At 38.0% G+C, this 16,569-nt stretch overlaps 1 protein-coding gene across 1 annotated transcript in view; it reads right to left on the bottom strand.

Annotated features, from left to right (window-relative positions):
* The window catches only part of CFTR (CF transmembrane conductance regulator), an 86,505-nt gene that overhangs the window by 15,362 nt on the left and 54,574 nt on the right, over nt 1-16,569 (bottom strand). The window contains exons 18-21 of the mRNA XM_058805750.1: nt 16,412-16,491; nt 12,126-12,276; nt 10,773-11,000; nt 8,634-8,734 (exon numbers count right to left, since the gene is read on the bottom strand). Of these exons, the coding sequence (XP_058661733.1) occupies nt 8,634-8,734; nt 10,773-11,000; nt 12,126-12,276; nt 16,412-16,491 (560 nt within the window). The remainder of the gene's footprint in view (nt 1-8,633; nt 8,735-10,772; nt 11,001-12,125; nt 12,277-16,411; nt 16,492-16,569) is intronic.

The raw sequence follows: 16,569 nt of genomic DNA, 5'->3' as shown, positions 1-16,569 counted from the left end.
CAAATCAAAACAAACGGTATTTTAATTGTAATTCATACTAAACTATCAAAACAAATGAAATTAAATTGCTCCTAATTCCTAGCCAGAACAGTGAATCTTTTTTTCTGTGTAAGCTACTATTATGAGTAACCCAAAATTTTATTGTACCATGATGTAATCTTCAAAGATAGGCTGCTTCTCATCTAGAGCTCTAGATTCCATTGCACTTGTACAACTGACTTTGGTCTAATATGTGATTCCTCTTGCTTCCTTTTTAAATGGACATAGTAGCTCTCTCTACCTTAAAAATTGTATTTTGAAAAGTGAGGACTTGTATCTAAGAAAACAAAGTATAATAATGAAAACAACATGGGTCACTTAAACTCTTTCCTACAGGAAGGTTTGGGGTTGCCCAAAACCTGAAGTTCTTTGAATAATGACTGATCTCCAAAGATCGGTAGACTGCAAAGCAGCAGCATTAAATAAAAAAGGAATGATCATTAAACAGTAACATTTGAATACTTATGAGTAATTATAGTCTAAACAAATTCTAGGAAGTTCCATGATAATGAATTTTTTATCAGTAATTATATATATTAGGTGAAATAATAAAGTCTTGTAGTTCATGAACTTTAGACTGAAGTTGCTAGTAGCAGTCTTGAAGCATTTTCAAAGGAACATGGCACTAGAAAAAATCCTCTTGATCTTTTTATTAAATGGGTCAAGGGTCAATGAGCAATCAATCTCCTTTACAACTGCCCTGCTCAGGTGGTCAGAAAACATATTTTTTACTTTATGGACAAGTTTGCTGTTATAACTTTTTTAATTTTAAAATCTAAAGAGCTCCTTTTGTTAGCTGCTTTCCCCATTTGTTTATGGAGGGACACCTTAGATCCTATCACCCTTTGTTCTCCAGGACTAAAGAAAATCTGGATTTAAGCTTCTTAATATATGTTCTCCAAACTCCCCAGTTCAAATAAAGCTTTCCTGTCTTACCAGAATGCACACAGCATTTTGTGTTTTACAAACAAGCACAGGTGTTTTACCAGGACATTATACAAATGCATTGTTGCTTCCCTATCTATACTAAGAATATTTGCATTAACACATGCTAGGATCATACACTATTTTCTTCACAGTCACATCTTACAGTCAACCTTTGAGTGAGGGGTGGTCAGCCAAGCTTTTCTCCATTTTAGCCATTTCTAAACAAGATCCTCACTTATAGCTGAGGTTATTCTTAGCAGTCCCTAAATCCAAGCCTTTGCACTTTTGTTACTGAAATCTATTTAATATCTGCCATTTGAGGTCACCTAATATATTTAAAGTCCCAGAATCCTTTGTACCAACACTGCCTTTCAGCTTTGTGTCATTGGTGGATTTCTTCAACACTCTTTTACTTTGTTGAGAGCATTTAAAAAAGATTAAAATGAGCTCAGTCAACAATCTAATCTTTGTTGAGTAGCCTCCCTACAGGTTAATACTCACAGCTTAATGACATTTCCTTTCTGACCAACTCATTAACTAGTTTACAGTTCTTGTAATAATCCTGATATCCTTCATTTATATAATTCCTGAAAGAGAGCCATAATCAATGCTGTCCTCAAGGCAAATGAGATCTATTACATTACTTCTGTCTGGAAAATAAATCAGCACTCACAGTTATGAGGGTAGTGCGATGCAACCCTAATGTCAGCAAACCTAAGAAATTCTAATCTATAAGTATCACATTTTCAACTAATTCTTAAAAATAGTTTCTAAAGACTGTTGCTATCACTCTAACAAACTGATGGTGGTATCAATGACTTCTCATTTCTCCTTCTGAACAAAAAATTGACAGTTGTTATTTTATCACATGCCACCACCACTGCATGCTTGTTTATTTATTTGAGGTGACTATTATAAGATTTCCAGCTTCTCGGCCAGTTCTTCCTCAACACTTGGATGTGAGGTCTGCTCTACCTGGTATGGATGGCATTGTTCCAGTCTGGTTGCACAACGTTTCAGGGAAACAACCAGCTGCAGAACCAAATCTCCCCTAGCTGAAGATTCTGATTTTAGATGGACTGACTCACAGGTGGTGTGTGTCCCTCCACAAAGAGTACAGTTTAGGGAAACCAGGATTCTAGATGGTTTGCATGTAATTTCTACCTCAGATATAATAAATCCTATTTCTACTTCCTGTTCCACTTTTAAGTCCACAGATTAAACACTGCCTTTTTAGTGAAAATTAAGATCAAGCATTCAGCCAGCTTTTGAGCCATTTGCAAGCCTAACTCTGATTTTGTCAAGTTTCTCTTCTCTATCTGCTTCTTGGCCTCTAATACACAGCTTGTTTGGGTTAGCATTAAAGTCCATTCTTTAGAGGCTGTAATTCCTAACATACTGTCAGAGAATGTTGTTCATGCTGGCAGTCCTTGAGTCTTCAAAATGTCCTATTTTTTTCCTGTTCAGGAAAAAAGTTTCAGATCCTTACTTGAAGAAGATGTGACTTCCCTTTACATTCAGTTACCTAAGTGCCCCAGTCCAACTAATGAATTAATTAGATTCCTTGTTTAACAAAAGATTTCTCCTGTAAACAACATTTGTTCTCTAATCTGTATTCTCAGAAATAGATTTCTGTTTAGTGGTATCATGTAAAACCCTTTGTACATCTTTGTTTTACTGCTTTTATATTCTTTCTGAAAAGTGCTTCTCCTTGACGTATAAGTTACAATTCCTTTTTGCTCTTCAATCCCAATTGAAGTGCTGTTAGGCAGATTTTCTATGTGGGAGCAAATGCAAGGGAATACTTGGATCATAGTTTATATCTCAGCATCTTGAAAAACAGTTGTGACAGAAGTTCTAAAAAGCATGCTAACACACAAGCCTATCAATTCTTATTTCCATCTCAACCCCTGTGCAAGATGGAAAAGCATGGTCATCATCATGTTCATGTTTATATATATATGCCAGCTCTTTTTGGTGATACAAACAGGAAGAATCAGGCTGACAATTTTCAATCAGGCTTGAATCAGGCTGACAATTTTCTCCCTGTCTGACTGAAAAGAGTAAATCCCACAATGACCATGCAGTTATTTTAATTGGTGTTTGATGGTACCTTTGTCTGCAGAAATCTTAGCTTTATAGAAATACAGTCATATAGTCAAATGCAGTCATTAGAAATGCAGGTCTTTCTTGGCTTCATCAAGAGCTGTGAATATTTTTATGGGCAGAGATTCCCCATAACTGCCCAAGGGGCCATACCACTACACACTGTCTAATGTCTGCTGGGAAGCCAGCTGGGTGAAAAGCCATTCTCTACAAAAGAAATTTTCATCCCAATGTCCTAGCTCTGACAGACTTATCAGTTATGTATTTTAGACAGTTTAACAATTTTAAATCAATTCTGAATTCCTTGTTCTATAGCTTGAACTGTGATTTAAATCTGGGCAGAATGTAGCATGTCAGGAACATTTGACAAAAATATCCATTCTTCCTTTCACGGGTAGAAATGTTCTGTCATTCATAATGACAGGTATAGGATAGGAGACAGCAAGCTTCTTATCCATTATTCCCATCAGTACTGTGCCAGCTATCTTCATGTTCTTTAACTAGTACTTTTGAATAAAGGGGTATATTTACTATTTTCATCCCTAAGCATAGTACACTATTTTTAGCCTTGCCTAATTGTATTTTACTGAGATTTTAATAGCACTGCAAATTCTTTTATTTATTTCCTCATTAATATAACTTAAACTCTTCTTAACTTTGAAGGAGAATTCATAATTATATAGTTCATATTTCCAGAAGGTGGAAGCAATTATTTTACAAGTAAGCTAATAGAATTAATTTAATCAGGCTCTGTGTTATCTTGCACTAAAAAGAGAGCAGTCACCCTTTTCAGACCAGACACACATGGTATTCAATGGCTCAGTTGCCAGACATCACCTCCTCACAAACAATGCTTGGAAGGTGCACTGTGCAACTGGGGGATCTGTGAGAGATTGGTCCAAATGGTTCATGTTGGAAAAAAATCTTGTGCATTAAGTCACTGCCAAAACTGCTTCTGTAGGCAGAACATATGGTTTTACTGAGGTTCCACATCATCTGCTATTACATATTGGGTGCACTTATAGGATGTGTGCTTCTCTTCTGAACTGCAAAAGTGAAATACCTAGCTCATTTAAAACTTTTACTGATTTTTTTTTTCTCTTTTTCACACTGCTGTGCAGGAAGGCAGAAAAAAGAATGTTCTAAAGGATTTTTTTTCATTATGTTGCTTTCCAGAAGACCAACACCTCACTTTGAGGACTACCATTCTGACGCAATTTTATTCTACTTAAACTTGTGTTTAAGTGTTCTCAGATCTTCTGCCTACAGTAGTATAAACCATATTAAGATCATGTCATAGATTAAAAAAAAGTCAATAAAAATAATCTGTAAGAGCACCATTCTTTTTCACAGCTGTACTTTTAAATTTGGTCCTTTTCTTTACTCTGTATTACTTTAATTCTTCAGCATCCCTGATGTAGAGGGTGAGGCACAGTGACGTTTAGAAAGTTTTAATGTCTCCTTGGGAGATTCTTTTTGTATCTCCTTATATAAGTAATCTTGGCAACAGTAAAAGCATGACATTTTCTCTTTCCCTAATAAAAGGAACTTTCCTTCACAGTTGAAGCACTGCTGCTGCAGGATATACATCAGTGAAAGAAGAGGTTAGAAAGCATTAAAATAGCCCACTGGGACTAGCTAATGCTTATCTATGAAAGCAGCACTTACCGAAGAAAAAAATATTTTCTATTTCCTTATGAAGGAAAAAAAATTCAAAACACTACAAGACTGCCTAGAAGGATAGGAAGAGAAGGACTGTAAACAAACTAAAGGGATATTAGCAGAAATTTAAAAAGTGAAACAATAAATCTAGCCTAATTTGTAGCATTAAATGAAGCAACGGATAGCTGTCAGAGTGACTATGTATGTTTGGAGGGGAGGAAGGGGGGTATGCAGTGTTTATTTTTAAATAAAGGCAGAGCAGACAAGGTATCAGGGCTGTAGAGAACGAAATACCAAAACCATTAAACCATTATGGAGTATTAGGAGACAATAGGGATTTTTAATTTGAAGCCAAACATGTACAACAAAAATTGCTTCAAAGACAGTGTCTGTGTATGTAGAAATAAAAACCAACCAAGGAACTCAGATTTCTTCAATCTGTGTGCCAGTGTCATGGAAAGCTCAAGATGGAGATTGTGTGGAATAAATTCAAATTTGCCACCTACCCATCTGTTTGGCCGGCTACTCCTTTGGCTGTCAACCACTTGCAGAAAACCCCAGCTTATATGACAGCCAAAGACTGCTACCTACAAATGTGCTATTCACTCAGGCATGCTTGTCTGCAGGCTTGTAAACACAGACATCATAGCTGCTCAAGGAAGGGCAAGAGTGATGTCAACTAGAGTGGTGTGTGCATATCTGTAACTGGAGACATCTGGGGATGTGTCAGTTCTAGTCAATCTGGTCCTGAGAGGAGCTTCAAACTACCTCTAGAGAGAAAAATGGAGTATAACTAAGTAAGCTACTAGGGCAACCCTCTGCAGAACATCTTTAGCCAAATAATTGTAAAATACTTTGATGAGGGAAGTGCTAAATGCAGAAACTACAGAGTTAGAAATAATACATCTGTATCACCCTGTGAGCAGTTTTATTATCTTGACACCATTAAGCTATTTATATCTGCTTGTGCACAGCAACAGCTTTTGAATGTCAAAAAAACCATCCTGCCAGCAATATCTATTAGTTTCTCCTCTGGCATACCTAAAAGTTCATGTCATGAGGGTGAGCAGTTATCCACTGGCAAACGACGTCCAGAGGATCCACTCTACAACCTGATGGATCTTAGAAGGCTATCAGTAATACAATGTAACACATAGAAAAACCAGTGCTCCAGCACAGTCCTTTGTCTCAATCAGAGCAAAGTACTCAGAAGTGTCTAGTGCAACCTGGGACTCCCTTTCCAAGGAAAGGGAGTCACTTTCTTATTGCTGCTAATAGGTGACATTTTAACACAACTGTACTTCTAAAAAGGAAAAGTTCTAGAAGTTCTTCTTTATTGAATTACTATTGTGTCCAGCACCCTCTGGGGAAGTTCTTCTTTATTGAAACACTATTGTGACCAGCACCCCTTGCATACTACAGTAGGACTTCCTGTTGCTCCTGTGAAACACCTTCAGTTTGTATTAAGCCATGCAATACACACACATTATTTGTATACAGATTTTTATACTTGAAGTGATCCCATTCTGCCTTACAGGGGATGGAATCTACAGATGAGAGCCAAGTGAATTAACATGGTTGTTGCTGTTGTGGTTGTTTTGGGGGGGCTGACCTACTAGAGAGCCGCATAGCAGAGAAGGACCTTGGAGTCTTGGTGGATGACAATTTGTGAGCTGGCAGTGTGCCCTTGAGGCCAAGAGCGCCAGTGGTAACCTGGGGTGCATCGGGAGCAGTATGGGCAGCAGGTGGTCCTGCCCCTCTGCTCGGCCCTAGTGAGGCACATCTGGAGCGCTGGGCTGGATTCTGGGCTCCTCAGCACAGGAGAGACAAAGAGCAGCTGGAGAGGGCCCAGTGAGGGCCACAAAGATCATCTGGGGTCTGGAGCATCTCTTTTATGAGGAGAGACTGCAGCAGCTGGGCCTGTTTAGTCTAGAGACCGCTGAGAGGGGATCACATTAATGCATAAATATCTCAAAGGCGGCTGTCAGCTGGCTCCTGTCAGACTCTTCTCAGTGGTGCCCAGTGACAGAATGACGAGCAACAGCTATAAACTAAAACACAAAACGTTTCACCTCAATGTAAGGAAGAACTTTCTCACTTTGAGGATGACAGAGCACTGGAGCAGCATGGAGACCCTGGGGGAGGAGGCATTCCCTGGTCTAGGGAGACACAAGAAGCTTCCCTCAAAAAGCTTCTTTCCTTCCTGGCTCCTTCCCCTGTTCCTATGCCTGTTTCTATGTTCCTGAGCCACACTTTCCCTATTCCGTGATTGGCCCTCATCTTTGTACTGCCCTGAGACCAGATCAGCCCCCAGGGCCCTGTAGAGAGACAAAGTTAGATTCTCTGGGTATGGGTGCTGGGACTTGAACATCTCACCACATGGCTGAATAAAACTTCTGTGGATGTTGTGCAAAGGTCCTTTTTGCTTCTTTACCCTGGACTATGCTAGCAACAATTCTGACTGCAACAGAGCAGGCTGCCCAGAGAGGTTGTAGAGTCTCTCTGGAGACATTCAAAGCCCACCTGTGGACAGTTCCTGTGTCACCTGCTCTAGGTGACCCTGCCTTGTCAGGAGAGTTGGACAAGAGGATCTCCAGAGGTCCCTCCCAACCCTAAAAATTCTGTGATTTACCAACATTGCATTTTATTTCACTTTTAGTCATGTAACTACTATTCAGCAAGTCTTGCAGTTACAGCAATGAAGCCCTCTCACAAAGTGCTTGCCCTTCATAACAAAGCAAAGAAGGAGCTAGCATAAAATGTTTGGTGGGTGGGAATCACTACTGAATGGCCATCAGTTTTCTCAACTATCAGCAGTCACATGTGCAAACAAGATCTTAGATGCTGTAAGTGGTTAATTCCTTGTTCTGAGGCTCTTAATGATTTCCCTCAGGGTGAATCTAGTTGAATAATTATTAAAAAAAAATAGCATTAGACTTGCGAATATTGCTTCACTGTCACCATCTGCCCCAATTACGTATTTTTAATATGGCAATTAATTTCAATTAATCAGGATTTAAGGGACTCTGAAATCTGCTGTAAAATTCTGTTTTCCAATACTGAAATGGTTGGGCTTGAGAAGCTGATTTAGGGTTTAGAGTGGGTAAAACAGGATGTGGGAGACCTTTTTTCTCAGAATTTTTTTTTTGCTTGTAAGACTACAGTACTTTGTTACACAAATTCTGTCTAAAATAAATCCTAGCATGAATGAAGTGGAAAGAGATCAGAAACTATTATTTAAAATAAAAGCCAAAACATTCATACATTTGAACTAATGTATGACAAAATGTGTAAGAACAAACATACTCTTCTATGAGCTTCTTGTCTGCTTCATATGTCTCAATAAATAGGGGATGAGAAGCTAACCTTGTGAAATGCTCTCTTTTAGAGCCAGTCCTACCTATGAAACATGACTGCAAAGTCTTATGTCAGAGGGCATTTTACATAAAACCAGAAAAAGACTGCCAGGGAAGTCAAGGACAGATTTTAAAACCACTATTGATAACAGGTGAAAGAATCTCAAAAACATCCTTTGTAATCTGCTATGCAAAGCTGTTAAGTAGACCAAGGAAGATGTATTTTATATTATAAATACAGGAAATATAACAAAACAGCCCCAAGCCTTTTTGAGGTTCTCCTATCACTGCTGCATCTGCAATCTGAATCCTCAAGTGCAAGTATTTGCTGTTGCCTATTCCAGGCCAGAAAAACTTCTGATCGTGAAAAAACTTTGTTTGTGCCATCCCAAAGCCAGTAGTTTGCTATCAAAGGTAGGAGAGAAACTTTTCTGACATATCTGCATAATATTCAACTCTGAAGAGAATTTACTGCACAACCATAACCAACAAAATAAGGCAATTCCTCAAAAGACAGCACAGCACTGTGCATTTTTTGCTTACCAAACTATCAACATCTATGCTTGAGTTTACTGCCCACTGCAAGGTTCCCATGATGTTCATAGCTAAAGTAAGAATAATTCCAGCTGTACCTGGTCCTTCACCTGTGGAGAGAAAAACGCATTCAATTTTTCTGTGCAAATAAAAAGCCATTAGAAAACAGAAAATTAGCATGTATATCTTAAGATGCATATTCATACTCTTGCCTCTTTTACTTCATGGAGAAAACATGGATTTGTTAATCATAAAAAGGACTAAGAGCTTAATCATAGTTTAACACCTGGCTTTGGTGCTGAATTCACTATAAACCCCAATCTTGCTTGGCAGAAGAATCTTGGTAAGGTCCTGCAATCTTGATTTGACTTTCCTTTTTTCAACACACATGAATCTGTGAAATTAATCTTATCTAACCAAGACCCCACACACTGCTAGCAACTCTAAAATTCAAAACAGCTTACATTTTCCCTTCTTTCACAAATAGAGGATGAGGATGTTCTTCTTAGTGTTTCACAAAGATGCAGATGTAAATTTTATAGCTCCAATTGTTGGCTGTTTCAAGCATGGGATTTTCCAGGGATTTTCCTTTATGGCTTCATCCAATACAATATAAGCATTTAATCTACCACACTGTTGATTTTTCACCTCACTATGTGTGAATGGAATTGAGAATTTAAGCCAAATGCCTTTCTATAATTTCTCCATTCCTTATATAGTTTTCTTCAATAAACCTCCTGTTTTCTTATAGATGTCTCATTACATAAGTAAATATAAAAGTAAGCAATAAAAGCAAAATATTCCTCATGAAAGCTGATAGATTAAGATAAGGAATTTAGTGTTGCTCCAAGGGCCTATTATTTATAACAGTAAAGGTTATAATGGTGCCAAGATGACAAATTTTAATATTTTTAAAAAGTGTTTTAACTCCTTTTCTCAAGTAAAACATACAGGACAATTAACGCAAGAAATTATTTTTCTAAAAACCCCAAACTACTAAGAACACAGAGTGAGAAATGAGAAGGACAACAGGGAGCATCGTTTCCCATGGATGGTAAGGGAACTAGAATTCTCCTTAGTAACAAAAGAACTGTAAGTGCCTGTTTTCATAGGGAAGTATTTGTGTGGTGTCTCCATTTGTAAGGAGAGCTAGAGCTCCTTCTACAAGAAGATAGCATTTCATAAACTGTACAATATTTGATAAATTGCAAGCTCTTATATAACTCCTTTTCAACACTGAAGTATGGCTGAAAGAAATTTGAATATTGTTAGATTTAAAAACCTCCTCCATAAAATCATCAAACTTTTGTTCATCAGCAACCATAGTACTGAAACTGCATAAAGGTCCTGCACACAAAGTTCAGTGTAAAACTTGGAGAGGTAGAACCATGTCCAAACATAACAAAAGCAAAGTGAATTAAAAACTGAATTTGAAGTTATTTCTAGCTGAATTTTTCCACATAAATGAATTATTAACATTTTTTTGAGACATCATACTCCTAATTTTTTCTTGTTTGAGGCTGGCTACACCTGGCAAATCATGGACACCACTTCAAGTATTAGTAAGGTATAGTGTGATTCTCATCCATATACTGTGTTTACTAGGAGTCGCGAGTTGTTTTTCAGGGGATTTTGAATAAAATTTGCAAAACTTCACATAGGAAAATGGGCTGGGAATTAAAAAACTGGATGACGATTTCTCCTAACTTTATGGGCTTTAAAAGATTATTAACATTTTCATGTCTTAGCCATTTGCAAGTTAGAGGAACATTAACTTCTATTTACTAAAAATCTTTGAGCTATACAGGTGTGATCAACATCCATTGATGGAACAGTAATGTGGGTTCAAACTCACATTATGAGATTATTTTACAGCCATTACTATCAACAAAATAAAAGTTTTGTTCCTTCAGTTATTATTTTCAGATTAATCCCTTTAATGAGTCCTCTACAATATCAGACTGCAGGCAATAATGGTGTTATTTCTATTTTAATTAAATTGTGTTTACTACTCTGACATACTTAAATCAATGACTCCAGTGTATGCTAAATTCCACAACAGCTTATTTCTCTCAGAATTTTCTAAAGCTGAGCCATTAAAAAGAAGCAGCAGAGTTCCATTTCAGTTTTCGGGTGAAGTTACCATACCTGTAGTTATGATAGAGATAAATGCCACAGCAACAAAAAAGACAACAAAAATGATTTCTATCCTCATCTGGAACCAGCGCAGTGTTGACAGGTAGAGGAACCAGTTTGCCGTGTGTAGGTTCAGAGCTTTGTGAAATAAGGTCTCAAAATACGGCTGCCGCCCAAAAGCTCGCAGTGTCCACAGCCCTTTTAAGCTTGTAACAAGATGGGTGAAAATTGGACTCCGAGCTGCAAAGTGTTTAAATCAGAATAACATCAACATGCATGAGGAAATGCCTTTGACATAATGCAAACACCCCACCATGCTCTACCTCACATCAGCGTAACCACTGCCAGTGTGCAATTTACATGTGCTGTCAGACTACATGACTGAAATAATCCTAACAAAGGATACACAGCAACAGTCCTTGCAAGAGTGGGTTGAAATTGCATTCAGTGTATTGACAGGAAGGGATCACAGTAACTCTTCATATTTAACACATAACTATTTGTCTCATATCTACTTGGAAATGCTCCTGGACTTCTGTAGGATGCCACAAGAGAAAGGCTGCTCCTCCCCAGCCAAAATTAATTCCTGCAGTTTTGATAACTCCAATATATGAAGCTTTCTTAGCATCGACAGAGTACTTTAATGCTCCAGATTCAACTGTACTGACATGGTAATTTTAAGCAAATCTCGCATTACATAAAAAGTGGTGAGCCAGTGCTGGATCCCTGTGAACATCAAAGAAATTTAAATTTAGATCTGAAGAACTCCAGAATTACACTTAAGTAAAAGGGAAGACGATCACCACTGTTGAGAATTTGGGACTGATTTGCCGAGGATCTGCCCGTTTGCTGGAAAGCCAGGCAACAGGGCATGGTCTGCAAATTCACACTTCCAAATGAGGTTTTCAATTTTATTTGGAACATTTTAATCTCTTAATGGGGCGAGAGGAAGGAAATTTAATCAAATAACTTACTGAGAAATCAGAGCTCTTTCTGATTAAGCTACATCCATTGAAATTTTTTCTTACAAAGAAACAAACTCAAAGGGTGCATACCAAGTCTGACCACCATTTTGCAAGTTAAATTTACTCTCAAGAAAACTGTATGTCATGTCAGGACTTTATTTGTTTTCAGCTGCAGTGATGATAAAGCCCATCTTTTAAAAGGCCTTTTTTATTGCTCTTTGGCAGCAGAGCACTCAGTATTGACTGGATCAGTAACAGCCCTGGCTTTAAGAGATATGTATTCTGCTCCCAAAGACAATGTCATCTTGCAAGAGAAGATGCAAAAAAGAGGAGAAAGAGTAAATCACTTCTCAATTGATTTGTTGTGGATTTAAAAGTCTACCAACTTTGCTGCTCCTACCTTCAGATTCCAGTTGTTTCAGCTGCTGAGAAGTGTGGAGGAAGTATGCCCTTAACAGAATAAAGGCTGCTATCACAGGCACTGATGCCAGGAAGATGTAGGGTTCTAATATTGAGACTACTGTTATAGCGCCAATCACAATCAGTATTAACTGTAGAATGAAAGAAAAATACTATTGATAAAGTAAACTTGTCATTTTATAGACTAGAGATTGGTGATGAATCTCCTTCCTATGGCAACTACGTATAGTTTCAACAAACATAAAGTGCTAACCTAAGAAGATTTGCAGCTGAGAACAAACCTCCATGAAAAGGTAATGAATAACTTGGACCTGATCCATAACCTGTTGCAATAAGCTGCTAGTTTTTCTAATAGATGGAGAAAGTATTTTCTATAGCAGTCTGTATTGCAGGCTTCTAAAATATGAAGCCCCACAAAAGCAATGGCACTCACTCTCCACTTAAAATATAAGAATGACACTTGCAATATCTGCAGCCACTAACCAAACCTACAGGGCTGTCCTTGTCTGGACTAGGTGTGCAAGACTGTCAGGAGCTGAGTGACAGCCTCCTGCAGGTTCTGGGCAAAGCAGTCTTGCTGAGGATCAGAAAAAGTGGGAAGTTGCACTTCTTTGGTCAAGGGACTGTAACTCATGCATGAAATTAACACTACTGCTTGTCCTGATCAGAAGACAGGAAATAAATTGTACAAGATTCTGTGGTATGACAAATTAGCAGTTTCAGGAGAAATAAAAAGGTGTTTAAAGGATGATAAATGGAACAAAATTGTTTCAGAGTTAATCTATTTTAACCTACTAGATACTACTACCATTTTAAGATCTCATTCTCAGTAGTTCCTGCCAGATTTAGCTAAATCTGGTCTTGATCTTGACTCTAGAAGAGTCTTAAGCACGTAGACTGCTTTTTTCTAGAGTCTAAATCTAATCAAGTATACCAGTGTACATAGAATAGCAAAGTTCTGCTTTGTATCAGGGTGTTACATCTAACACAAAACAATTACTTCAAGCTGCAATCTTACCAGCATAAACCAACTGCAAATGGACAATTTGGGGCAAAATTATGAACATTGCATTGAAACATCACTGCAAATGACCAGTCAACAAAGAAACAGATGGAAACAAAACTAATTTCACATTAGGAAGAAACCTGCAGTGGGTGCTTTTCCTACTACATCCACATAAATTCAAGGTAGAATTTAAATTCCCAGTATTCCAAGACAGAGGTCATTCATGAGCAGGTAAGCATGTTCTAAGTTTCCTATAATATTTTATTTCATCAGAAATCTGAGCAATGCAATAGCAGCATCACATTATATGAAAAAAATACATTACAGCTGAACTAGCTAAAGGAGGAATGGCTTTGAACTGAAATAGAGCAGGTTTAGATTAGATATTAGGAAGAAATTCTTTACTATAAGGGTGGTGAGGCATTGGAACAAGTTGCCCAGAGAAGGTGTGGATGCCCCACCCCTGGAAGTGTTCAAGGCCAGGTTGAAAGGGGCTCTGAGAAATCTGATCTCATACAAAGTGTCTTTGCCTTTGAAGAGAGTTTGGAACTAGATGATCTTTAATGTCCCTTCCAGCCCAAACAATTTTATGATCCTGTGAGCTCTTTCACAATTCTCCTCATTCCTCTTAAAGGAATGGTGATATGTGTGGGTTACACTTGTACAGGCTGTTTAGCACTGGTCTGCAGCAATACAAGAATGGATTTGTGTTTACTCATTACTTCAGACTGCAGAAATTAGTAACATTTGTATCTCTCTCTAATTGTTAGGAAGCAAATGAGCTATTCAAGTGATATTGAGCCAAGTTATACAGTTCTCACATTACTTGAGATTACAGTCACTCAGTGACTGTTAAAATTCCCATTTCTGTCATTTACTCGAATTTTGTAAAGGTCACCATGATGTCATACTGTTCTAACTGCTGCTCCCACAGTCATTTCACTAAAAAGCTGAATATGAAAATCTGTGTTATCTCATAAACTCCAAAGTAAGCCTAAAGTCAGACAGAAGATGATATTTTCTCTAAAAAGGCAGAAGCAAAAATCTAAACCACAAGACAACTGTATTGGCATATAGTTGAGGAATGGCAGCAGAGGGCTCATGCAGCACAGTTCAGTGCCTCAGATGCTGAGCTTTCAGCCCAGAGACAGAGGTCAGATGGGGATACATGTCCCACTGTTTCCCAGTTTGCAAAATGCAGATGGTAGTAGACAAAGCAACTCAGCAAATGTTCAGGGTGGCAATAATTGCAACAGCCAGTTTGATTGACCAGCAGGAGTTTATCATTTAGGGGAAACCAGTCCTGATCACAGGCATGAATGTTCAGTGAGTTCACTATGAACTTTTGGGTGAGACTATATTAAACCTTAGGGACAAGCATATGTGCTAGCAGCATCTCACAGGAAGGATCTTCAAGAAATGAGGACTGGCTGATAGAACTGGGTTTAACCTTAAGACAAGGCTTAGGGGGATCTCATCACTTTGTATGACTATATACTGGTATTCATTATACTTATATAAGTTATAAATGGCTCCATATATACAGTTTGTTATTATTTATATAATTAAAATATATTCTATTTATATAAATAATAGTAGGTATTTCTTGTGGACCATATGTGCTTGAACCAAATTCTTTTAAATGGCACACAGTGGGAAGATAAGAGGCAATGGGCACCAGCTGAAATGCACAAAATTCCATTTAAACATAAGAAAAAGCACTTTTAGCATGGGGAACGTCAAATACTGGAATGTGTTACTCAGAGTTATCCAAAACTCAGCTTGGCCTTGAGCAACCTTCTCTAGCTGAACCTGCTTTGAACAGAGGGGTTGGAGGGGTTCCAGGTTCTAGGTCCACATATCCCTTCCACGCTCTCTGGCTCTTCAACAATCATCAGAAGGGAAAAGTCCTATCTATAACTTCTCTGTATCTTTCAGAGGAATCCTTGCTCCTTAGCAGAGTCCATGGAAGTCTGAACCTATGGAGGACCAGAAGATATTGGTTGTGAAGGAATAACTGTAAAAATTATTCAAGACAATGGGTAGGTTCAATGATATTCAGCAGAGGAACCTGGAAAGACAGGGCAGCTTATCATGCATGTCTAGAAGCCTCTGCAGCTGAGACTGAGGAGAGAGAGGTGAATCTGTGGGACAATAGGGTATAGCTAAACCTCTGCAAGGCATCAGAATAGAAAATACTGAGATTTTCCTTATTCTTGAAAACATGAAAAACTAGGCAGTTTCTTGTAGAAAGTTTGAAATGTAGACACAGACCAATTAACATGCTTCTGGAATGACACCCCCATGGTAGATCCAAAATATCTGAAACAAAACAGTCGTATCAGAAAAGACAGTAGTGACTGCTGTTCACACTGAAGATTATACTGGTGATTCAGAGAGTCCCAATGTCCATGTTTGCTCATTCAGCAAGTCCTCATGACCTCAGCAGGACATGAAGTAAAGCTGTAATATATTTGAACCTCTTCATGTCAAGCTGCACTGGCCCCTCTGAAGTCATGAGTCAAAGTTATCAATTCCTTACAAAGATATAGGGAAAGAAATTCTGTCTTTATCAGATAGTCATGTTGGTAGGGACTATAAAGCAGGCAAATTCACAGATGGAGAGATGGAGACAGGCAATCTGTACAGCAGAGTGTTCAGGTTGATTAAGTTGGACCTGTATATCACCTTAATAATGTTGAGAGGAACAGGAGCACCAGGAAAGATTTGCTTCTGTTTTTAAAATGTTTTGGGAACAAGTTCTCTCTAAGGAAAAGCTGACATTTCCATAGAAGACAAAGGAACAGAAAAGTCAAGAATATATTCAAGAGAAGAGAAGTAAACTAAGAGTGATGCTAGCAAACTGGGAGCAGAAGAGCTTAAGGAGGGGAAGTTATGAAAGTGACTGAATACAATAAAAGAATAGCATTAAAAAAACAGTTAACTTGACTCAAGATAGAAAAAACTCAGGAATGCCCTTTATGACTTACAGTTGAATCTGGGCAGCAGGGATACTTGTCCTGTAGGGGTCTGCAGGGCAAAAATGTTTCTGAGCCCAAGTAGTAAGAGTGGTTTGCATAAACAGTGGAGGTAATTACACACAGAGGCAAGCACTCAAAATTATGCAATACAGTTGAACTGCAGGATAAGCAGTTACATAGATACATAGATTGAAAAAAAAATCATATGATTTCCTTTGCAAGATATATTGCTGATATATCTCATAAGACAGCAAAAGTTACAACTTTAATTCTACAAACCTGAATGAAGTCAAATACTGTAAGTGGAAGTATGTCATCCAGTATGGCCGTATCTTTTGAGAATCTGTTAAGCATACCACCTATGGATTAAGGAAAAAAAAAGTCACACATTTTAATACCCCCCCCGCCAAATCCCACATTTACTACTTTAACAAAAG

The sequence above is a fragment of the Ammospiza caudacuta genome, chromosome 5 (assembly GCF_027887145.1).
Source record: "Ammospiza caudacuta isolate bAmmCau1 chromosome 5, bAmmCau1.pri, whole genome shotgun sequence".
Taxonomy (NCBI): domain Eukaryota; kingdom Metazoa; phylum Chordata; class Aves; order Passeriformes; family Passerellidae; genus Ammospiza; species Ammospiza caudacuta.
Note: the sequence above shows the minus strand (reverse complement) of the source record. Positions and strands in the feature narration are given on the sequence as shown.